Source organism: Chinchilla lanigera, unplaced genomic scaffold (genome assembly GCF_000276665.1).
Source record: "Chinchilla lanigera isolate Chin_1 unplaced genomic scaffold, ChiLan1.0 scaffold00093, whole genome shotgun sequence".
Taxonomy (NCBI): Eukaryota; Metazoa; Chordata; class Mammalia; order Rodentia; family Chinchillidae; genus Chinchilla; species Chinchilla lanigera.
The window spans coordinates 369276-392719 of NW_004955494.1; the positions used below are offsets into that span (position 1 = coordinate 369276).

At 44.8% G+C, this 23444-nt stretch overlaps 2 protein-coding genes across 4 annotated transcripts; both read right to left on the reverse strand.

The window, feature by feature from the left end:
• Nucleotides 1–33: 33 nt before the first annotated feature.
• Tmem139 (transmembrane protein 139) lies at nt 34–2251 on the reverse strand. 3 transcript variants are annotated; one of them, XM_005405369.2, is made up of 4 exons: nt 2207–2241; nt 1813–1860; nt 1099–1369; nt 34–895 (listed from the first exon to the last, which is right to left on the reverse strand). In XM_005405369.2, the coding sequence occupies exons 3-4, from the start codon at nt 1350–1352 to the stop codon at nt 493–495; spliced, it is 657 nt and encodes a 218-aa protein (XP_005405426.1). In that variant the 5' UTR covers nt 1353–1369; nt 1813–1860; nt 2207–2241; the 3' UTR covers nt 34–492. The 3 variants fall into 3 exon arrangements, with proteins under 3 accessions (XP_005405426.1, XP_005405425.1, XP_013360473.1); XM_005405368.2 differs by lacking the exon at nt 1813–1860 and having other exon boundaries at nt 2207–2251; XM_013505019.1 differs by lacking the exon at nt 2207–2241 and having other exon boundaries at nt 1099–1151; nt 1813–2200.
• Nucleotides 2252–13831: 11580 nt separating this feature from the next.
• On the reverse strand, nt 13832–18208 carry Gstk1 (glutathione S-transferase kappa 1). The gene is made up of 8 exons (XM_005405365.2): nt 18029–18208; nt 17452–17533; nt 17147–17275; nt 16802–16902; nt 16615–16650; nt 14709–14825; nt 14277–14370; nt 13832–14115 (listed from the first exon to the last, which is right to left on the reverse strand). Exons 1-8 carry the CDS (start codon nt 18098–18100, stop codon nt 14066–14068), a joined length of 681 nt encoding a protein of 226 aa, XP_005405422.1. The 5' UTR covers nt 18101–18208; the 3' UTR covers nt 13832–14065.
• Between the last annotated feature and the right edge of the window lie 5236 nt (nt 18209–23444).

Below are 23444 nucleotides of genomic sequence, written 5' to 3' on the forward strand. Positions count from 1 at the left end.
GTATTGATAACACAATAGGCTTGGACTTCTAAGTCCATTAAAGGTTTTTTTCTTTTAATGTTACTAGCAGTGTATTCTTGTGCAAGTTCCAAATCCTCTGATCCTTGGGTCCTCATTTTCTAAAGAGGGTAGTAATACCTCATATGACTGAAAGCCTAAGGCATCTAAGAGGCAAAGCATCAGAGCAGATGTAATACAGCTGTCGCTGAGATGTTACTTCTTTTCTTCCTTCTCCAGGTTCCTGGATCACCTCTCCACTACACTCTCGACCTAACTCGAAATACAGGACATGAGCAGGTCAGTCAGCATTGCCAGAAGACTCAAACCGTGTCACCCACATAACCTGACTCCGCTCTGGGTTCAGGTCTCCATTTATGATGTTCGGGTGAAAATGCAGTTCCTGACACATAGCGATGTTTCTGACACTGACAAATGCTGGTCAGATGGGTCAGCGGGTCTGCTGTGGAGAGATGGAAGTGCTGAGTGAGTCGCTTAGGAATGTGTCCAGTTGTCTTCATAGAAAACGTTATCATCATCAGGGTGAGCAAAGCAGTCATCATAGGCAGGGGGTGGAGTAAGGGGCTCCAATTTGGGGGTCCCCCTCAAGCTCTGCAGATCAGGAGCAGTGGATGCAACACGTGGTCCCCGAAGCCGGAGGCTGATAAGGGGTCTTCCGTGGTGTTCTGCCTGAGTCATAGTCCCCTCGGAGCCCACACGATGTTCCAGTCTGCCTGTCCTGGGTCTCTCTGGTTGGGAAGCCTGTCCTCTGTCCAGTTCTGGGGAGATTACAACACTGCAGTAAGGGGGTGGCTGATCCACTTCTTGGGGGCGGTTCTGTGACTCTGACATCACCACTGCCTGTTCGTAGGTTGGTACCTCAAAAGCTTCATTGTCTCTGAGGGAGGAGAAATAAGTCATTAGTGAATTCCTGAAAGGACCTCTTTTCCCTTTTCCTGTACACTATCCACAAAAACCCCTTTGTTGGCCCAGACTCCTGACAGTGACAGAGGGAAGCAGAGTCTATGCTAAGAGACTAGAGGGACAGAGGGAGAACTGACTTCAAGTGTATTCAGGTGGCCCTGCCCACCCTTCACTCACCGTCCACTGCCTGAGGTCCCTTGGCTCTCGGTCTGCGTCGACTGCCTTGATCTCTGCATTGATCGGAGGCACCATTCCAGAAAAGTGGCCAGGAGGCACCCAAAGAGGAGAAAACCAGCCAAGATGAGAAAGATATATGCAACATGGGTGAGGTCTGACCGTATGCTCAGCAAGGTCAGGCCCAGGAGGAGGAAGGCGCTGCTCAGGAAGAGAAATGGCTTCTTCAGTTTCCCCCACAACTGGCTTGGCACCATGGCCCCTCCCAGGGCGCCTGCAAAAAGACACACAGCTGTTGTGTGTAAAGTAGCAATTGGCGTCATGCTGTGCCAGATGCCAGGCTAAGCATATCTACTCTTCTGTTTGGGTTTTTAGTTCTTCAGTCTCAAATCAAATGAACGACCAGCTGACTCTTAGTTATCAGTGTGTGTAGAAAAGCTGGGGCACCAGCCTGGAGTTGTGACTCCCAGCCCTTATGTGAATTTACTGTGTCAGGGCTCTGCCTCCCTTCCTCTCTTCCTGCAGTCTCCCAGGATCCAAGATCAGGGCCGGTCACCTGCCTGCGGACTCTGCACACCGGCATCTCTGGAATCCAGACAGTGGAGGCCCTGCCCTTCCCTTGTTATGGCTGTGATTGAACCTCCACCCTGTACCTCTCCTTCCACAGGTCCTCAGTGTGGTCCTTGGAGAGAGAAGGGAGGTTGAGGTGTCACTTACCCTATGTGTCCCGTCTTCTGATTCCCCCACAGTCAGTCCATGCTCTGGCTGGAGGGAGAAACTGCCCTGACTCAAAGCCACAATATTTGTGCAAAGTTTTACAAAAGCCTGGTCCTGGTCACTCCTGTCCTTCTCTACACCCTGCATCTGCCAGACATACCCCTTCCCCTCAGCTCCTTTTAATTCCTTCAGATTTCCAGGTTTTGGCCAAGAGTCAGCACAGGGGCTGGGAGGCCAGTGGTCGGGGAAGCCTTTTCTCAGAAACACAGCAACAGCCCCGAGGCCGACCAAACCTGAAGCCAGGCTGTCAGTTTCCTGAACTCCTACTGGTACCCAGCCCCACTCCCACTACCTCCCACCCGCCTGGTCGGTGGTCTCTGAAGTTCCTGCTCACCTGGTTCGCAGACTGTACAAAGCAGTCACCTGAGCGCAGGGGCGGAGGCGGGGAGGGTGGAGGAGGAGGCGGAGCCCACTGTCCCTAACCCCTCCTGGTCCAATCCCTGTCTTGCCCAGTCTTCCTCCTCTCTGTCCTCCTTCAGGGTGGCCTCCTCCTCCTGCCCCACCTTGATTTCCACTCCACTACCCTCAGGAGAGGGTGCTTCCCACTCGCAAGGATCTTTGTACTTAGGACCGGAATTCCAATTAACCTTTCCCTCTCTATTCTCTGTGAGCACTGGGGGTTAGTCACAGCCTTCAGCTTGGGTAATTTCTTTTGTACCTTACTCTCCCAGTTGACTGCAAGCAGAGGCCAGAAGCAGTGGCTTATTTAATCTCTAGATCTCACCCAGGCGTTGCACACAGTGAGCTATTGGTGTGAGCTGGAGTGGGCTGTCCTGCTTCTGCTGCTATTTCTGTGGAGTCCCTGTTTCCTGCAGCCCCGTCAGAGGTGTGTGTGTGTGTCATTGTCTGTGTGTGTGTGTCTGTCTGTCTCTGCTTCTTGGCCCAGTTCACTCTTCATTCTTCAAATATACCTTCAAGCTCTTGTTGTAGAGCCTTTTCACATGGCGTGCTCCTGGCATCCCTTCCTACCTCTGCAAGCTTTTCCGTGGGTATATGGTACTCTTTTGTTTATTTTTTTTCACTGTGAGGTTCTTGATACTGGGTAGGTATGTGCTGAATAGAGTCATTGCTTTTATTAGAAGTCACCCATAAGGGGCCTTACTGCCCTCAGGGGACCCCAAAGCCACTCTTTAGTTGGGGGTGGGATGGGAGGAGGTGTGGGGAGATGGAGGGTAACTTGAGGCCTACTGTATCCTTGGGCCAGATGAGGATGGACTCCTCCTTCAATGTGGTAGCACTAGAAAGACCGAGGGAGGTGCAGGTAGCGGGGTTCATGTATAATGTGGTGTCCCCAGGGGTGACAGTCACGGGGACCTAGCCAGGGCCACTGCAACAGTGTGTGAACTCTTTCTCTGTGTGTGTGTCGGAGGGGAGAGTGTGAGAAACGATGAACACGAGAATGAACGTGTCTATAGCAGCACATGTGGGTAGTAGAGGGGTGTCGCAATGACCCTCTGTGGGAGACTGCTGTGGAGACAGGAAAGAGACACACCAGGCTGTGGTGTCTACTTGTGTGAACCACAGGGAGCAGTGAATGAGTGGGAGAAGAGCTGGTGGTTATTTTCTTTCCACCGATCTCACTATTCAGCTTGTGTGGGAAAGTATGACTGGGTCAGGATTCTGATCTTTGGTTAGTAAGTGAGAGGAAGAGAATGGCCAGGTACTGATGGTGTGTGTGATAAGCTAGGAAGACTTGCCAGGAGTGAGTTTGGAGAGTGCGGGCAGTGAAGGCCAGGAGGCGAGGGGTAAGAGGCTGTGGGCCTGCCTGTCCGCAGCATGAGATGTTATGTGTCCAGAACTGAGGCCTTTGTAGCTTGAATCTCTTGTTTGGCAGAGGAAGGTATAATGCAGAGATCTGCTAGTTGAAATAAAAAGTAGATGAAATCAGAAAGGCTGGATTGCTTGCTGGTCAGGCCCTTTAAAATATATTCTGTACCCCAATAATTTTAAGTTGATTTTGTAAAATTTGTGTTTGTTAAAAAATGTTACAAAATTTTTAAAAACTAAAGAACAAATGATTTATGATTATCCCTAATGTGGCCATTTAAAATTTTTACAATTCTCACAGGCTGTGCCAGTACTCTCGTCAAGGTCAACATATATTCATTGGTTTGTATCTTTAAAATGTTTAAAACCTGTTGACATAGCTTAAGTTTTGGTATTTTCTTCCTTGTTCCTTTTTTGGTGCTGGGTGTAGAATCCAGGGTTTTGCACATGCTAAGTACACACTGCTCCTGACCTTTGCATCCCAGCCCTAGTATAGTAATGTCTAAGAACCATCTGATATTTTATTGTATCAATATGCCATAATTTGACTAGCATATCCTTATGTTACTCAATAACCTTGAGCTTATTTCATCTAATTTTCTTGCTCATTAAAAATGATGCTGTTAAGACACAGAAAGGGGGTTACACAGGGGTTGTTAGGGCCAGACTCAGGGAGGGAAGATGAGGAGTAATTGCTGATGGGATTCTTTGAAGAGTAACCAGATGTTCTAGCATTACATAGTGGTGATGCTCTGAGAGATCCCATTGAATTGCATACTTCAAAAGGTGAGCCATATCTCAGTAAAAGCTGTTCATAAATTCAACAAATGTCTCCTTATATGTAGTTCTTTTTGGGGTTGAATTCTAAGAGTAGAATGAATTCTAAAATATATTATCATTGAGAGACAAGCAATATGGAAGCTCCTAGTGCTTTGAATACATATAGCAATTTCCCAAGGGATTTAATTTCCTTTTTGTCTTCATCAAATTAGTATCCTTAACAAAACTTGAATGAACTGCTTCAGTCAATCACTTTCTGTGTAAGTACCACACGCTAACCAGTTGTGCCACTGGAGCTCCTTAAGTCAATCACTTTCTACTTGCCTGCCTTTGACCAGCACTGTGGAGGCTCATGCATGGCTCTCTGCCTGCTATTGTTACCTCATCCTGGTGGATGCTGGTGAAGGTGTGGGTGGGGTTATAGGAACAGGTGGTTGTTAGACATCCTCTGAGATTTGGGAGTTCCCACTGTATGCTTGTCTCTGCAGCCACATAGGTCTGTGATTTTACGTTTCTGAATCTGGTCTGCCTTATAGTTGTGTGGGGTGTTTGGTTATATACTGTTTTACTGTGCTAAATACATAATTAAGTAATTTAAAATATGCATAGTATGTAGGAGGTAGTTATGATGATGGTGTCCGTTTTATGGATATAACATCAGAAATTTGAGGGATATGGTGATCAGAGGTGAACCCACCATCCAAGCTCAGAATCCTTGCCTTTAACCGTTGTATTATTTCCTCTCCAAAGACTTCTTGGCTTCCTTCATTGTGATGGTCTAACAAAACACCTCTGAAGTTCTGCAACCATTCCTCTCATGTCCCCACTTATCACCCCTTTCCTGCTCTGCTCCTTCAGCTCAGTGAACTGCATGCAACCAAAGGCAGACTTTGGGCGCATCTGTGTGGGACTAGTGGGGGGTGCCATCTTGTTATTGCAGCTGATTGCACCGTGGAGCAATTGTTTACATTGTAGGTAGACGGGTCCTAACCTCTAAGTGTATCTACCTGGAGAGATGACACATTTGATCTTGGTCTTCCGGGTGTTGTGATATGGTTGGAGAGATAAGATACTCACATGAAAGAACTACAGTGATAAGAGATAGTGAGAAAGATCACTATGTAGGTATAATATTTAAAAAATATAAAAATGAAGATATTACTAAGATATAATCATTGTAGTTAATTAAAAAGTCTATAGTCAGTATAAAATCCAGTAGTTAAGAGGATAATACTAAGAAGCAAGTCTCCTGTTTACCCTTGAACCTAGTCTCAGTCCCATCCCTAGAGGTAATTCATTTCTGATTTTCTGTGTAAACCCTCGTCCCACCCATGGAGACTGTGAATATACCAGAGTTATCCACACAGACTCCCTGAATACACCAGAAACATGCCACAAATATTGCTTTATGTTTTGTTTTCTCTACTAAGGAATGTATATTAGAGATGATCCCTTATCAACATGTATAGAGCAGCATTCAACAAGTATGAGTATTAAGAATATATAGAAAGAATTTTACAGTGAACACCCTTATACCCACCACCTCGATTTTACAATTAGTATCACACTACACTTGCTGTGTAACTTGTCTCTTATCACTTCCCCTTTGTCCATCACCAGTGTACCTTCTTTTTTTTTTTTTTTTTTTTTTTGGTTTTTTACTGGTACCAGGAATTAAACTCATGACCTTGCACTTGCCAGGCAGGCACTGTGCCACTGAGCTAAATCCCCAGCCCCTGTACCTTCTTTTTTGAACATTTCAGAGGAGTCTACAGACATCTCTCTACTTCAGTGTGCACAAAAGTACAGTTCTATATTTCTTTACTGTTACTTTTTTTCTTTGAGGTAAAATTTACCTACAGTGAACACACAGTTTATTTGTGCCCCCAGTACTGGGGACAGTGTCCAGGGCTTTTGCATTGAGCTATATCCCCAGCTCATTTTATTTTTTAATTTTGAAACTGTCTTGCTAGTCCCTAAACTGCACAGTCTGTGTTCACACTTGGGATCCTCCTGCTTCAGTTTCCCAAAGTGCTGGGATTACGGGCTTGTACCACCATGTCCGGCTAGCACACAGATTTTAAGTGTACTATTCCTGGAGTTCCGATAAAGGCATACAATTTCATGATCCAAATTCCAGCTAAAACACAAAACATTACTATCACCCACAAAATACCCTCATATGCCTTCCCAGTCAATTCTTTAAGAAAGCTTTGTTTTCTTTGTATGTTTTAAATATATTTGTGTATTATAATATATATTTCATTTTATTGTATTTTAAGGAACAACTATTTCATGATTCTCCAAATGATAACCATTTATATTATTTTCCTGATTTTTGCAATTACTATTTGTATGTGCCTTTATCTTTATTTGTATGTTTAAACATGAAAAAATTCCTCAAAGTGAAGTTTATTTTTTGTTACACATCTCATCATTTAGTCCAGGCTGGCCTTGAACTCACTGTGATCCTCCTGCCTCAGCCTCCCCAAGTGCTGGGATTGCAGGTGTGTGCCTGCAGTTTTTAATAGATACGGGAAACTCCCTTCCGAAGAAGTTGTAGCAGTTTATAGTTTAACTCACACTGCATGATGGTCTGCTTCTTCCAACACAAATAAGTGTTATCAAACTTAAGAGTCAACAGATTTTTATCCTGTATTAGCTACAGTGGATCAGAGACAAACCTCACAGGCAGGGAGTTTACAGTCCGGGTAGACATCTCTGTAAGGAACTGTAAGGCAGAGTACAAAGTGCCAAATGCTGGGAGTGAGGGCCAGAGTGATCTCAACTGCTGGGAAGGAAGGGTGGTGATTGGAATGTTTCAAGGCAAGAGCAGGGTTTGTTCACACTCCTTTGATGTCAGTCTCAGTCATAGGCATGGAGTAGGGAATACATACTTGTTCTATCATTTATTGGTAATTAACAGATACTGACTTAGTGACTTGTGACGTTCTGTCCCTTGACTCTCCTTCATTAGCTGTTTCTCTACCCCACACACCCTGTTCAGATCTTTTCTAGTCTGGCACCGGCTAGAACCAGCCACACCCTGGAGCATGGGTTGGGTTGAAAAGGGTTAGGATTATTTCTTTAGAGATGGTAATGTTTTCAAAGAATGTGTAGATTTACCTATCAGGGATTTATTTCAAACTTAGATTCAACAAATAACTATTGGAATAGATAGATACAACTTTCTCAGGTAAAGTAGAAATATATCACTACTGAAATGGCATTGCATGAAGGGGCCTGTTACGGTTTATGTCTAGATGTCTCCCATAAAGCCTCATGCAGTCATAGAGTTCTTTTCAGAGGCAGCTGAATCTGGAGTGTGTGATTGATTTGTAATGCAATGCTGGGATTAAAGGTGCTGGGATTAAGGGTGGGTGATTGCTGGATCAGTCCACTGATTGGATTGGCTCCGCTCTAATCCTGGTAGATTGGATATGATATAAGGGACAGAAAGAGGCTTGTGTTGCGCTCTCTCATTGCTTCTGCTGCCTTCTGCTGCCATAAAATGTTGCGCCTCTTCCATGTACCTCCGTGCCTTGGAGCCAACCAGTTATGGACTGAGAACCCCACACACTGTAAGCTAAACAAGGCTTTGCCCCTTTAACTTTGGGTGTCGAATATTTTGTCTCAGCAACAAGCAAAGTAACTAAGACAAGGCTCCTTCCACTGTAGGTTTTTTTTGGTACTGAGGACTAGAACTCAGGACCTTGTGCTTGCCAGGCAGGTGCTGTGTCCCTGAGCGATGATATCCCTGGCCCTCCACTGTAGTTCTGAAATCTTTTATCGTGTAAATAACCCCCATGTTTCTCTTTTGTAATAAATTCATATCTTTATTTTAACTTGCAAACAGAATAATTTCTCCTTCCCTTCCCCTTCCCCTTTTCCTTTCCTTTCCTTTCCTTTCCTTTCCTTTCCTTTCCTTTCCTTTCCTTTCCTTTCCTTTCCTTTCCTTTTTCCTTTCTTTTCCTTTCTTTTTTCTTTTTGAAGATAGGGGTCTCGCTATGTAGTTCAGGCTGACATTAAACTCACTATGTAGCCCAGGCTGGTCTTCAACTAGTGATCCTCGTCCCTTAGTCTCTGAGTGCTAGGATTATAGGCGTGAGCCACCATGTCTAGTTCATGTCTGTAATTTAAAACTAGAACATTTTTCAATTTTCTTCACTTTTCTTAGTGAAATATTACATGCAAGTGATGTATAATTTATCTTGTATGAATCCACAGAGCAGTGCTGGGTGAAGCGGTACACACCTGTGATCCCAGCACTTGGGAGGCTGAGGCAGGAGGATCAACATGAGTTCAAGGCCAGCCTCGACTACAGAGCGAGACCCTGTCTCAAAAAATAAAAACCAAACCAACTCCCGCCCCCAAACAAACAAACAAACCAAAAAGAATCCAAGGGGCTGCATTTTATTTGTCCTCAATTAAAAAAACCACATTAGTAATAAATGTACAGTGAGCAAAAGGGTTATAAAAGATTATTAAACAAGATTATAAAATGTAACCCTGCCAACCATAGATAACCTTGGCAAATATCTAGTTTATATAATTGCAGATCTTATATTACTCTTGTTATAAATACATCAATAACATGTGTCTCTTACTTTCTTAAAGTTGTCTTTCTATAGATGAATCTACCTTTATCTAGAAAATAGAATTATACTGTCCATGTTGTTTTACGTTGGTTTCAAAATTCAAACTGTATAAATTAGTATCTAAAATAAAAAAAATAAAATAAGAGAGATGAAAAAGGAGTTGGTCTGATTGCAACTGAGAGTTTCAGTTCTCCTCCAAAGACCTGGAAAGGACTCCCTGGTCTGGGGTGAAGAGCAGGAGACAGTGTCCTCTTGCCCTAGGGCCTGAGGGACCCCTTGTCTCTGCTCACACTCCTGCTGTGCCTGAGAAGAGCAGCTGAATGAAGCACGATGGCTCCTCTGAATCTAAGCACGAGCCCCAAGCTCCCGTCTACCACCTCCGCCCCACTTCCTCTGTCAACCTCCCGCCCCTCTCAGAGCACCCTTGCCTGCAACCTGCACTCTGCTTTTCAAATACTTTGTGATTTTCCCTCTCTTCGGACCTTACTATCTCCGTCTTTTTCTCACCTTCTGCCATTTTCTTTGGCCCATTTATTTATTTTTAATTTTTATTTTTATCAGTCCATGTTTGCAGTACATCGTGAGCACATTCCTCGTGGGAAGTTGGTCCATGTACACAGCACATCTGAGTTCTTTTTACAACCCTCTCCTCTCCCTTCTTCCCCCTCGCTCCTCTCGGTCCTTTTCCCATTTGAAAAAGATCCAACTCCCTATTTCTTATCATCTACCTTTTATTTTCCTCTTTGATTTATTTCTACTTTGGATTTCTTAAGAGAAACTTGTGTGTCTGATTTACTTCACTTAACATTATGGTCTCAAGGTGCACCCATTTTCCTATGAGTGACTCAACTTTATCCTTTACAGCAGAGTAGTGCTCCATTGTGTATAAATCCCACATTTTCTTTATCCATTCATGGGTTGGTAGACATAGAGATTTAGCCCTTTTGAGTTGTGGTGCTATAAACACAGGTATTAATATGATGTCTTTAGCTCTTTCAGGAAGATACCTAGAAGGGGACTATTTGCTCCATTTCCTTAGAAACCTTTATTCAAAATGTACGATGTACTCAAGGATAAGGCCCAGCCACATGATGTGTGTAGTACAGTAGAAAATGAAAATGAAGCTCCACAAATTAAAAAATTAGGAAGTGTTGTAGTTTGGGGTTTGCAAGGGAATAATACAGGACACATAGTTTATAAGATTGTAATAGTCACCCAAAGAGTCATATACAAAGAGAGGACAGATCTGTCCACACACTAAAGACCAAAAGATCTAGTTTAGGGCCTGGATCCCACGGTACTGTCCTGTATGAGTCAGCTGACGACCTAGAGCCCGTAACAATGGCCCCGACAAGCCTAACTGGAGGCCGAGAACCCATGACAACGTCTTACACAGGCCTGTTTCATGGATCTGCACTGGCAAGGCCCAAAGGTCAGTGGTAGAATCTAGAAAGTCTGTGCCAGTGGGATGAAGAAGCTGTGCTAGCAGGCTGGAGCCAGGAAGTGATGCTCAAAATAAGAACCAGAGCTCCCTGGAAAGGTATCACAGCCATCTGCAGTGACAATAAGGTCCTGAGCTCCTCCGGCGATGAGAACAGCTGAGCTCCCATCAGGAAAGCCAACTCGACAAGCTTCTCCAGGAGAGTGAGGAGTGCATTGTCTTCCCCTCCAGAGCCAAGAAGCGATGCTCAAAGTGAGGACCAGAGCTCCCCCAAAGTGAACCATAGTCATTCTCAGTGACAAAGAGGTCCCAAACTCTTCCTTCGATGAGAGCAGCCAAGTTCATCAGGAAAGCCAGCATGACAAGCTCCTCCAAGAGGACCAACAGCTCCCTAACAGCTTCCTACAAACAAACAAACAACTTCTTCCTTTTTATTTTGTTGGCAGTAGTACCTAGGTGGGCCTCCCACACCCAGCACCACAATGGTTCCGTTCAGCTGGGTGTTACAAGTTGACCACCAGTTGTCAATCCACCACCGGAAGGATTTCAGTGTAAAGCTAGTGAGCGTTCAGTCACTTGCGAGGCCCTGTGTGAACATGTAGTTCCAAGCTCATAAAGCTGGCCTTGTGCGCACAGTGAGTGGGGACAGCGTGTAAGTGTGGAATGTCAGAATCTCATGACACTCTCTTTCTGACAGTACTTATGTAATACTTTATTATTTTCAATTTAACATTGCATCTTTAATTGACGTAATTGGGTTCACGAGGTGATATTTCCATATATGTGTGTATGTTCTGGAAATGACATTGAGCTTACTACCATACCCATCATCACTTATCACTTCTTATGTAATGAGAACACTTAAAATATGAGGTATATTGAAAAATATGTTGAATGTTTAAATTTAAAATTTTTTCTGGCAGTAAAAGACACACTGCCATTAATCTCCCTCAGAATACTCCCTGTTTCTTTGAACACATTCACTATGTTGTGTTTGCCAGTTTTTGAAGCAGTTCTGGAAGACCTTGTTCATGGTTTTAGTTGCCTTGTCGTGGCTGCCTCAATGTCCTGAACTCATTCAGAACGTTTGCCGTCCATGGTCATTTTGACTCCGGGAAAAAGCCAGAAGCACTCGGTGCTGGGTTCAGTCAGTAAGGTGGATGAGGACACATTGATATATTTACTTGACAGACATTGCCATAAATATTTGATTCAGTGAGGAGTGTTCAAAAATACAGTGAATGTTTAAGTAAACATTTTATTACAGTAAAAGACACACTGCTATTAATCCCCTCAAAATACTTTGAACACACTTACCACATTTTTTTGGCAATGTGTCATTTAGTATAATGAGTTTTTAAAAATGTAAACATCCAATCATTATATTTGTTAGCAACTTGGAAATATGCAACATATTATTATTAGCCATGATCACCAGCATGTGCAATAGATCTTAAAACTTAGTCCTCAGGACCCTTTGGCCAACATCTTCCCAGTCCCCTCCCCCAGCACCCCCAGCCCCCAGTAGCCACCACTCTACCCTCTACGTAGGTTCAATTTGACATCTTCTAGTTTCCACATGTAGATCATGTAGTGTCTGCCTCTCTAGACCTGGATTAGTTCAATTAGCATCATGCCTCCTAGCCTCATCCACAATGTTGCAAATGGAATTGCTTTTCAAGACTGAAGACTCTTCCATGATATATTTACACCACATTTTCTTCATACACTTATCTGTTGGTGGACACTGTGGACCCCCTCTCTTGACCACTGTTCATGCCAGCAGTTGCCTGGACAGTCTTAAAGTCTAGCGTTCAGGGTGGGAGGCACTTCTCTCCTGGATAAATCACGGGCATCTACACACTTTTCTCAGGTGTGTTGTGAGCAGGTGACCCCACAGGACCAGGAGAGCCTAGATTTGCTCTGAGGTCCAGAGGGCTTCAGAGGGCTGTCCTCTGGAGCAGAGCCCTCCCCATCCAGCCTTGAGCAGCACTGTACCAAATTTGTATAGTAAAATTGATATATTAATAGCCTCTGCATTTTTATGACATACTGAGATCAGACTATATGGTTTAATTTTTTCCAACTATCATTATATCTTAAGAGTTTCCAATGTTCTCAAAATTTCTTCACGGTTTTTTTTTTTTAAACTTGAACAAGAATTTATTTCTTCACAAACACAGTTTTTGAAGGCTGTGAGACATTATCCCCTGGATGTACCATAATTTATTGAAGTATCCTCCTGCTGTCATAGTTTAAGCCATTAAAATTCTGGAAATGAACAAATAGCTCAGAGACAACCACCTTTATTAATAAAACTGCATTTGCCATGCTCAGGGTAGCTCTGACCAACAAGAAGCTATATTTTGTTTTATTTTGCCCTTACGTTTATAAAGATTGGCCATTTGGCCATATTTTTATTTTATGTTAGCTGTACACATCACAAAGTTCCTTTGAAAAAGGGAATACTTTTTCAAAAGTACTGGACATGGACTTCTGGTATTACTTACAGAAACTGTGGGTCATTTTAAATCCTGGAAGATGCAGGGACCAAGAGAAAGGGGTAGAGGAAAGCGCTGGGCATAAAAGCGGGAAATGGGGTATGAGGTGAGGAAGAGCCAGAGGGAGAGGCAAAGGGAAGCCGATGCTCAGCCCCCAAGGCCCCCAGCACTGTGGAAGGCTGTGTGCCCAGTTTCTAACAGGTGTCCAGGGTGGTCTGAGCTTCAGAAGAAAGAGTGAATGCCAACTGAGAACACTACAGAAACTCACAGGACTCTGACCAATGCTCAGGGGGCATAGACTGAAGCAGGGACTTGGATACATACCACGGGATGGGAAAGTTAGATGGCAGTGGAAGGAAATGGATTCTACAGTGGAGGATAAGAAGCCCAGAGGTGTTCTCAGTGTCTGTGTGGTGAGTCAAGGGAGGGCCAGTGGGGTGGTGAGCAAGTGCCCTTGGGCACGCAAAGCTGACCGTCTCCCTGTATTGTAGCTTGCCCTGGTTCTGCTGGTCCAGGTGGCTAGACCTCCTCTAAACATCCGGGCACAGGCTGGGCCATTCTCTGGTTCCATCCACTGTGTGTACTACTGTCCACCCCATCACTGTGGCTGGTCAGAGACATAACTGGCAAACTGGTTAGTTAAGCAAGTCTATGGGGCTCAGTCTTCTGACCCAGAGACAAACAGGTTTCCAAAGGAGAGAAAGGGGGTCTGTTTGCCATGTGTGCCGCACAGCTACCCCACGGTGGGCTGGCGGGCTGGGGGCCTGAATCGGAAAAGAGCTCTTCTTTGTGTGACTCCCAAGGGCAGGCACGATGTGACTATGGGAATGAGAGTATTCCAGCACCACCAGGACAGACCAGACCCAGAAAGGTTTTGGCTCATGACCTCAGGTTTATTTTGTGGAAAAGAAGAATTTGGGTTTCCGCATAAGGCATGTGTGAAGCTTAGATGTAAAGGCAACCACAGCCAATGGTAGACCCCTTCCTGGGGACAGGCAGAGGAAAGGCAGCCCGGTAGGGACGCTCCCAATGGAACTGACAAATCAAGGGACCTTGAGCAGGTGGCCTGCTTGTTTATACCAACAGCTGGCTGCTTCCAGACAGTCTTAAAGTTTGGCATTCAGGGCTGGAGGCACAGGGCCCATCCACTTCTCTCCTGGATGAAGAAAATCAGACATGTCTACACACTGTTCTCAGGTGTGTTGCAGCAGGGGTGGCCCCACAGGACCCAGGAATTTTCTAGAAAGAGCGCCGCTTGGCTTCAGGGAAGAGGCTTGCTGAAGGTCAAGGTAGCTCCGAGTGGGAACTGGAACTTACCCAGCAGGTGCGCCAACAGTTCCATGCGGTCAGAGCCAAATAACATGTGCGTCTGGCCATCCACATGAGCCACAGTGATGGGCAACCCGAAGGCCTGAGGGGAGCAGAGCACCGGGACGAAGGCAAGGTGCTTATTAGGCTGCACTCACGGCTTTCAGGCAACAACGGTCCGGGGTCACAGCAGCCCAGCAGCCAAGGGGAGGTCTGTAACCATGGACTGAAGTACCTTCTCTGCTTGTGACACTGAGGCTCTGTCTTTTCTTCCCTGCTTTTCTCCGGCTCAGGTAGAGGAAGGGGAGGAGATGAGGGCTGTCTGGGAGAGCTGGGAAGGAAGCGTGAGGGAGGGGCCTCTGGGCAGAGTGTGGAGCCCCTTGCCTAACAGACTGTCTCTCTCTTCGGGACAGGACTTGGGAACACACAGAGAGTTCTCACCCCATATTTGCAGGCCTCCTCAGTGGTCTCTTTGAGCTGATTCTTCACTTGTGCCATGGAGCTCTTCTCTAGAAGGTCTTGGGCTTTCTCTGCAGACAAACCAGCCTTCTGCGCTGCCTAAGGGCACATGGCAGGGGACACAGCTCTATCTGTACTATGCAAACAGAAGCTCAGGAAACTCTGGTCTTTTTCTTTTCTTTTCTTTTTTTTTTTTTTTGCTATTTCCAAGTTTTCCTGGCAATGCCTTTCCCCAAGCTCAAGCAGCAGTCTATCCCTGTCAAGGGAAACCCCTCTTTCTCCAAAATTTGAAATGAGTAGAAAGAGCAGTGGGCAGAGTCGCAGCTGGGGGACGTGAACATCAGAGGGCATCGTGGAGACCGCCTAGTCCCACCTCTTCATTTCACACTGAAGACTCTGGTCAGAGGTGACCCATCACTTGCTCAGAGGTGCAAATCTCTAAGTCTCTAGACTTCAAGTCTAGGGTGCTTACTTTCTCACTTCTCAGCTTTCCTAAATAACTCATTTTTCAAATCAAGGGCTGAGGTCTAATTTCTGTGGAATTTCTGAGGACTCTGACACAGTGTCATGGTAGCAGCCCCTCGCCTGGCTTCAAGGGAATGATAAAGGCTTTGGCTTATGGGTGGTCATTAAAGCTTGGGACCAGTAGTTCTCAAGCCTGGTGCATGTCACATTCTCCTAGGGAGCTTTAAAAAACCATAACGTGGAGGCCACTCCTAGTGAATGACCACGTCAGAGTCCCCAGGCTGGGACCAGGTGGGACAGGTGATGTTGACAGACAGCCCTAGCTGAGAATCACTGCAACCTGACCTACGTTTGTTTTTGTTTTTGTTTCTGTTTTTTCTCTTTTGTCTTTTTGAGACAGGGTCTCACTATGCATTTCAGGCTGGCCTTGAGCGCACTTTGTAGCCCAGGCTGGTCTTGAACTCCCAACGATCCTCCTGCCTCAGCCTCCCACCTGCTGGGATTACAGGCCTGTGCCACCACGCCCGGCCCCTGACCTACATTTGGAGGTTGCCAAGCGCATGGTAATGAGCCACGGCCTTGGCAAATTAAATGAGCGGACTGTGTCTCAGACAAAAGGCCAACCATAGGAAAATGGCCAAGTCAACAGAAATCAGGCCACTGGTTCGAAAACTATGTAGAAAAGAAGTGTACTTTCAGGAAGTCAAAAGTGGCATGGAAAAGGGTTTTTAAGTATTCAGCAAAAAAGCAGGCTAAAAAATTTATTTGCAGGAACAAAGACACTAGATGTAGCGGGCAGGCTTTTGAACACTGAGCTTTGGTGTGGTCTGGCCTTTCACATGTTCACTCTCAGTATGCCTCAGCTGTCATCTCTACACTGGAGGAACAGTTTGCTGTGATTTCCTTCACAGAATGCCTGACTTAGAACTCCATCTGTACGCTCTGTGTTCAATGCTTTGAGGGCATTTTCCATCTGCTGTCACTCTGACACTTGTCACTTAGCTCTTTTTGTCTTTTTAAAGCCTCTTATAAAAATCTCTTGCTTTCTAATATACAGTTGTTGGTGAGTTTTGTGGTGGAGTCTTTGGAGACTTGTGAACACGCCATCCTTTCCCACCTGGGGTCCAGATAGGATCATCTCTCTCCCACCGATTTCTTTCATCAAGAAAGAAAGGCTGTGGGGTCAGTAAAAAGTGCTGTGCACACAGTCTACCACTGAGCTACATCCCCACCTGCTAACACAGTTCTGAGCACCCTCTTCATGCCAACTTTCCAGTAATTTGTTCCCTCTAACACATTTTTTCCTCCACAAATCACTGTGAGCTCTTTCATGCAATGTGAGAGCCACTGTTCTCTTTTCCCCCAAGACCTGCTGTTCTCAGATTCCCCAGGACAGCACTGGGGCCGGGGCCAGGTCACTCACAGCCAGGATGCTCTGGGGCTCCACGATGTCTTCATCCTGGGAAAAGAGGACACTCAGCAGGAAGGGAGTAGCAAAAACAGAGAGATGACAGTAAGGGAGGGCAGGACTGTTACTCTGGAAATGGGCCTGGGGAAGGTCAGAGAGCCATCCAGCGTCCCTCAGTGGGTTCCCAGAGCCCAGCCCTCACCCGTGACCAGACGCGCATCCATAGCTCCCTGGACACCTGTTCCAGGCTCTCTGGGTGCTCCATGTTCACGGCAGTGAGGAACCGCATGGCAGACAAACTTCCTGCACGACAGAGGCACCCAGAGGCAGAGCTCTTGTCTTTGTGTCTGGAAGGAGAACAACTCCTCCCTGCTCTGACTTGCCTCTGGCTCTGTGGTCCGCTACCTTTTACCAACCCGTCCTGTTTGGTCCCTTTTTACTGACCCCACAGCCTTGTGCTGGTTCAGCTCTGATCCTGAAGCTCCCAGCAGGGGGCACCAAGTTAGTCTCCCAAGCCCTGCGGCCCACTTTCTCCTGCCCTCTTCACCTTTTTCAAGAATCACGGAGTTGAAATCCTTGGGGAAGCTGAGGGGGACCTGGAAATGCTGTTTCAGGTGCTTAAGGTCATTTGTCATGTACTGGGCTTTTCGAGGAAGCACAGCTGGCGGCTTGTTTCCTGGCGGTGGAGAGTTGGACAGGCTGGTGAGGGAAGAAAGACCCCTCTCTGGGCCTCAGAGTGCAAGTTACAGTATCAGCTGCAGGTGCGAATATAAAGGCCGGCTAAGGCCAGCTCCTGCTGCCCGCTGAGGTGGGATCACCCCAGCCCTGCCCCAAATGCTTCTCCCTGCCTACCGCTGTCTCTCATGATCCCTGCGATATAGGAGGGCCGCAGCTGCAGCTTGATGTTCCAGATGTTCTGATATCTGCACAAGACCTACCCCGCGAGGAAGCAAAAAGCACAGGTTAGACTGGAAGACAGAAACCACCTCGCTAAGGGCTGTCTCCTGGCAGCCAATTAGCCAGGGGTTCTAAGTGCAGGGCAGGGGTGATAAGGGCACTCTGGACTGTTCGGCTTAAAGGACACACTGTCCTCCACGCCTAGAATCAATTTCAGGATCTTTGCCCCTGCCCATGATTTCCCTCCTGTTCAGCACCCTGCCCTCGAAAACTGACAGCCAAAAAGTGGCCGTGGATTTCTGCTGGATTCTCGGGTTGGCCCTGTTCTCTCCCACCACCGTGGGAAGGCTGTGCCTTCCTAAGAAACAAGGTCTCTGTTTGGAGCCCGTGACTCTGACCCGTTTAAAAGCACGAAGTAACCGCCAGCCCTGCACACTCTGCTTGATCTAACCCAGGGGCGGCGGCAGGAATTTCAGCAGACTCAGTCCCGGTGCCCTTGCCCTCCAGGCCCAGGCGGCTCCCCCGGAGTCACCTCGAAGCCCAGCCAGGAGTAGGGAGACAGCACGTCGTAGAAGAGCTCCAGGGTGCGCGGCGAAGGCCCCATGTTGGTGCGGCAGGCAGGTGGAGAAAACGAGAGCGAGGGGACGGTGAAGCGAGCTGCCGCGGCCTGCGCAGCTCTCGCGGGGGCAGACCCTGCCCCGCCTCCCGGGCCGCCCTCGGCGCCGCCTGCGCAGCCTCCGTGCAGGGCCTCGGGCTTCGGGGAGGGCTGGCGCCTGGGGGGCCCCACCTCCGCGCTGCGGGAGCAGAGCGGCGCCAGGTGGAGTCGCCGTCCTGCTCCGGGGTGGCATGTGGGGGCAAACTGGGTGGTCTGAGGTGCTCGCAGCGCATTGCACTTGGCTGTGCGCCTTTACAAGCAAGCAGAGGTCGCAGAACATCAGCGCCCCAGCACCTGGGGCTGCGTAATGACCCAGAATTGAGGGAGGAAGGGCTTCCAGTAACGGTTACCTGTTGTTACTTGGGAGTCGCAGGAACCTCTTAGCACTGGGTAGAAGGTCCCAAATACACATGTTCCTGTGCTCCCTGAAACTGCAGTGTAGTAGTCCTCTTATTACCCTAGGATTCATCGCAGCACCCCGCTGGATCCCTGAAATCCCACAGTGCCGAACCCTACATAGACTGTATCTTCTATACATACTACATTTGTAAATTAGGCACAATTACAGATTAACAATGGTTGCTAATAACAACCTACGGCATTAAAAGCTTGCTTGCCCTTAGGGGCCATTATTAACTAAAATAAGGCTTACTTGAACATGAGCGTTCAGTGTTATTACAGCCCCCGATCATTCAGATGGCTTCTAATGGAGAGTAGGTGGGTCGTGTATACACGAGATGTGATGGACAGAGGACTGATTCACATCTCAGGAGCGAAGGCACAAGGTGTAATCATACCGCACAGGAAGGCTCACGCTTTAAAACTTAGGAAGTATTTGTTTTTGGCATTTTCTATTTATTATTTTTTTGACTAAGTGGACTGGAAAAGCAAAACCTCAGAAATTACACATAAGGAGTGAGGGGGGAACCCCTATAGGCCCAACTAGGCCACCTGTAGGGGCCCAAGAAAGAATGTACACAGATACAACTTCTGGGAAACCATAGTAAGTCTGAAGAACGTAAGTTACAGAGTTAGAACTTGATATGTCAGGGGCTGGGGATTTAGCTCAGTGGTAAAGCGCCTGCCTGGCAAGTGCAAGGTCATGAGTTCGGCTCCCGGTACCGGAGAAAAACCAAGAAAAAAAAAAAAAAAGAACTTGACATGTCAAGCGCCTGGTATCTCTCATTATAAGATCATTGAAAAGTACGTTAAATGACCAGCAAAAAGCGGGGGAAAGTTTCACACACCCCTTGACAGCATGCAAGAGAGAGGTGCCAGCAGAGCACAGTGTAGCTTCCCTGCTGCAGTAGTTGTGGGCATGATGGCGAATCTGTATTTGCAAATATGGCATATTAAATTGCAATTTCATTTACCGCAATGAAACAGTTTTTACGAAATCCCATTTAATTTTATTAAAATTATTTTGAACACTACTAATTTTATAAATTGGCAAGCGTATAATAAAGATTCCACTTTTCATTTGTATTTACTAGGAAAAAAAATTACAGGCTAACAATACAAAGATCCAATTTACACCTCCATAGGGATTATGCTGTGTGATAAAAACTATAGTGAATGTTTAAGTTTAAAAAATTTATAACTGGGGCTGAGTATATACCTGGCAAGCACAAAGTCCTTTTTTTTTTTTTTTTTTTTTGTCTTTTTGAGACAGAGTCTCGCTATGCAGTTCAGGTTCAGGCTGGCCTTGAGCTCACTTTGTAGCTCAGGCTAGTCTCGAACTCACAGCGATCCTCCTGCCTCAGCCTCCTGAGTGTTGGGATTACAGGAGTGTGCCACCACACATGGCAAATGCAAGGTCCTGAGTTCGATTCTTGATACCCGCCCCCAAATTTATTACTATAAAAGGCATATTGCTCTTAGTCCCCCCCCATCAAGTTCTAACTCTGTAACTTATGTTAGAATACATCCCTTGCTTTGAACACATTTGCCACTTTTTTCTTACCACTTTTTGAAGGAATTCCGGAAGTTTTCTTTCTGTAGTGTCTTTAGATGCATCATGGCTGCCTTCATGTGATGTTCTACATTGATTTAAAACATAGTAATTTCCTTTCATGGTCACTTCCACTTTGGGGAAGAACCAGAAGCTGCACAGTGCGGATTCATTGAATAAGGTGGATGGAGACACAGGATAATGTTTTTATGAGGCTGCCTTTCCATTGGATGGCACTAGGCAGCAGCACTCACCATATTTTTTATTATATCTCATAAGACACTTACGTTTAATATCTAGATGTTCCCTCAAAGCTTCATGTAGTCATAGGTGGGACTTTTGGGAGTGACTGGATATGATACCGGATTAGTCCACTGATTCTGATTAGTCCACTGTTTAGCCTAGTGCTGGGTATGACTGAATGAATTTACTGGGTGTGAATGTCACCAACTAACAGGCTTAGATCCTGGGTGGAATAAAAAGGGAAAGCAGAGGGAAGAGCGGTGCCTCCTGCCTGCCATGCTATGGGTTGTTTCTCCTTTGCTATGCCCCTCTGCCATGCCACCCTGCCCTGGAGCCAGCTGATTGTGGATTGAAATCTCTAAAAACTGTGAGCCAAAATAAACCTCTCCTCCTTTAACTTGTGGGTGTTGGGTATTTCATCCTAGCCATGAGAAAGTAACTAAAATAGACACTCATGAAAGAAAACTTCCAGAACTGTCTCAGAAAGTGGCAAGAACAATGGGACAAGTGTGTTTGAAAATAGGGGGCATATTTTGAGGGGGATTAATGGCAGTGTATTTTTTACTGTAATACATGATTTTTGTTTAAACATTCACCGTATGTCTTGGTCACACTTCATATAGTCTAGATCTGAAATGTCTCCCAAAGGTCCATTTGTTAAAGGCTTTGTCTCTAGATTGGTGGTGTTGGGAGGTGGTGGAAACTTAAGATGTGAGGCCTAGTGTGGAACTCTGATCTCTGTTTCCCTTTCTCTCTCTCTCTCTCTCTCTCTGCCTCTCCTTCTCTCTTTCTCCCTTTCTCTCTCTTTCCTCTCTCTGTCTCTGTCTCTGTCTCTGTCTCACTCTCTCTCCCTCTCCTTTCTGGCTGCCATAAAGTCAGCATCTTTCCTTCACCATGCCCTTCCTCACCAGGGGCCAAATCCAAGTTACAACAGACTGGGACCACTGAAGCCCTGAGCCAGAATAGACCTTTTATCTTTTAAGTTGTTTTTCAGGCATTTTATCACAGCAACAAAATGATGACTAGCACTATTCTTTTCTCCATATTTACTACTAGGAATTCTTCTGAATGGAGACTTCTCATTTCTTTGTATTTATTTATTTTTTTCAATCACTTGTTTAAAACAGTATGGACTCATTTATTTAAGTATAATGAAAATTTTAATGTCAATCTGAGTATATCCTGCATATACATCATCATCATCATTGTTATAATTATAATACTGGGAGCTGTTGTGGACAATGTGGAATGGGAACAACAACAAACTTACATACACTGCTATGTTCTATTATCTTTGTATTTGTGGTAAGGGTCTAGTGTTAAATTAAAAGTTAAAATTAATTTGAGCAATAAATGGTTCATGAATCAGGTAGCACTCAGAACCAGAAGAGGCTCTAAGAACTCCATTCTGCAATATGGACAATTAGTATTTATGGACAGAACAAGTAATAAAAGTAGAGAAATAGCTTGATTGGCTATAGTGAGGAGTTTGCTTTATTTAGAGATGGTATGATCAGTTGACTACCTATGATCATCTGAAGCTTAGCTGCCTTGTGATTGACTGAGATCTAGCTATCTGTTAGAGAAATTAGACTCTTAAGTTAAATATCAGTTTATTTCTGTAGTAAAGTAGGTCAAAGTTATTTTTATAGGAACCCAAAGTACACAGACAACCTCAGGCCATTGACCTGTTGCTTATTTAATATAACCCTAGATACTGATAAGACCTGTTAAAACAATAAATAAAAGTATAAGTAAGATATCTAAAGAAGTTAAAGGATCCAATAGAAGAATTGAACATGATATAATTACTAAAAATTGTAAGAGTGAAATGGTGGTGTATGTAAACCAAATTCTCATCTTTTGTAGATCAACCAATAATACTGTTTACAATAGAAATCTCAATAAATATAGTTTAATTATATAATTTGGAGTTAAATAATTGATTCTGGATATTCATTAAGTTAATTGCCTTTTCAAATTAATACAAGATGGGTTATCCAATAAATGGTGTTGGGACAATGGGGCAGTTTACACAAAATATAGTTGGCTACATCCATCAGAATTTTCACTTGGAATGTTTAATTGTTTTGAAAAAAGAAACTATTTAAATACCTAAGAAATTAATGAAAAAACTTTAAAAATTCTAAAAGTACACACAGTCCTTACATTTGTAACACCAAATGCATAAATTTAAAAGATTGACACATTGTTACATACAAATTTTTAAAAATCTGCTTAGCAAAACCCAATAAGTAAAAAAGCAAACAAAGCAAACAAAAATGCAAAACAACAATAACAGAACTAGTAAAGATATCTGCGCTCATTTTACAGTGAAAAAAATACATTTTAATTATCCAAATCTGTAAGAACTGAAAGATCAGTGTATTAAAGAACAAGGAGCTCAGTGGAAAATGGGCAAATGAAATGAACACAAATGGGCTTTAGATGGCTTTCAAAAAATCCGAGAAACCCTATTTATACATACTTGTACAGTTGGCTGTTAAATCTACACTGTGATTTTTTTTTTTTATCAAGTTCACAAAGATCAAAAAGTTTGTTGACTCAGTATTGGCAAAGATTTATAAGAAGGCATTCTTTCACTTAATGTGTAAATTGGTACAATCTTAATATAGAATTATCTTTCAGTTTTGCAAATACATAAAATCCTTAGGCATTTTTAAGAATTTATGATACAAACATGATTGCTTCACCATGAGGTATGAAGTTATTTCTTATTATTTTAATTAAAAGTCATCATTCTAGACATTTACGGGATACAGTGTAATGTTTAGAATAAGGAATTGTTAAATCAGTTTCATTAACATGTCCATTACCTCACTTGTCTTTTTTTTTTTGGCTTTTTATTTTTTATTTTTTTATTTTTTGGTTTTTCTCCGGTACCAGGAACCGAACTCACGATCTCGCGCTTGCCAGGCAGGCGCGTTGCCGCTGAGCTAAATCCCCAGCCCCTTTTTTTTGGCTTTTTAAAACAGGGTCTCATTATGCAGTTCAGGCTGGCCTTGAGCTCACTTTGTCTCCTAGACTGTCTCGAACTTGCAACAGTCCTCCTGCCTCAGCCTCCTGCGAGCTAGGATT

Excerpts from the sequence above, each read along its gene's own strand:
- Tmem139 (XM_005405368.2), bottom strand. The coding sequence starts at position 1,352 with ATGGTGCCAAGCCAGTTGTGGGGGAAACTGAAGAAGCCATTTCTCTTC. Across the intron at positions 896-1,098 it reads GGGACCTCAGGCAGTGGACG|AGACAATGAAGCTTTTGAGG; the intron begins GTGAGTGAAGGG and ends CTCCTCCCTCAG.
- Gstk1 (XM_005405365.2), bottom strand. The coding sequence starts at position 18,100 with ATGGGGCCTTCGCCGCGCACCCTGGAGCTCTTCTACGACGTGCTGTCT. Across the intron at positions 14,826-16,614 it reads AGCCCCAGAGCATCCTGGCT|GCAGCGCAGAAGGCTGGTTT; the intron begins GTGAGTGACCTG and ends ATGTGCCCTTAG. Across the intron at positions 14,371-14,708 it reads AGGAGGCCTGCAAATATGGG|GCCTTCGGGTTGCCCATCAC; the intron begins GTGAGAACTCTC and ends TGCTCCCCTCAG.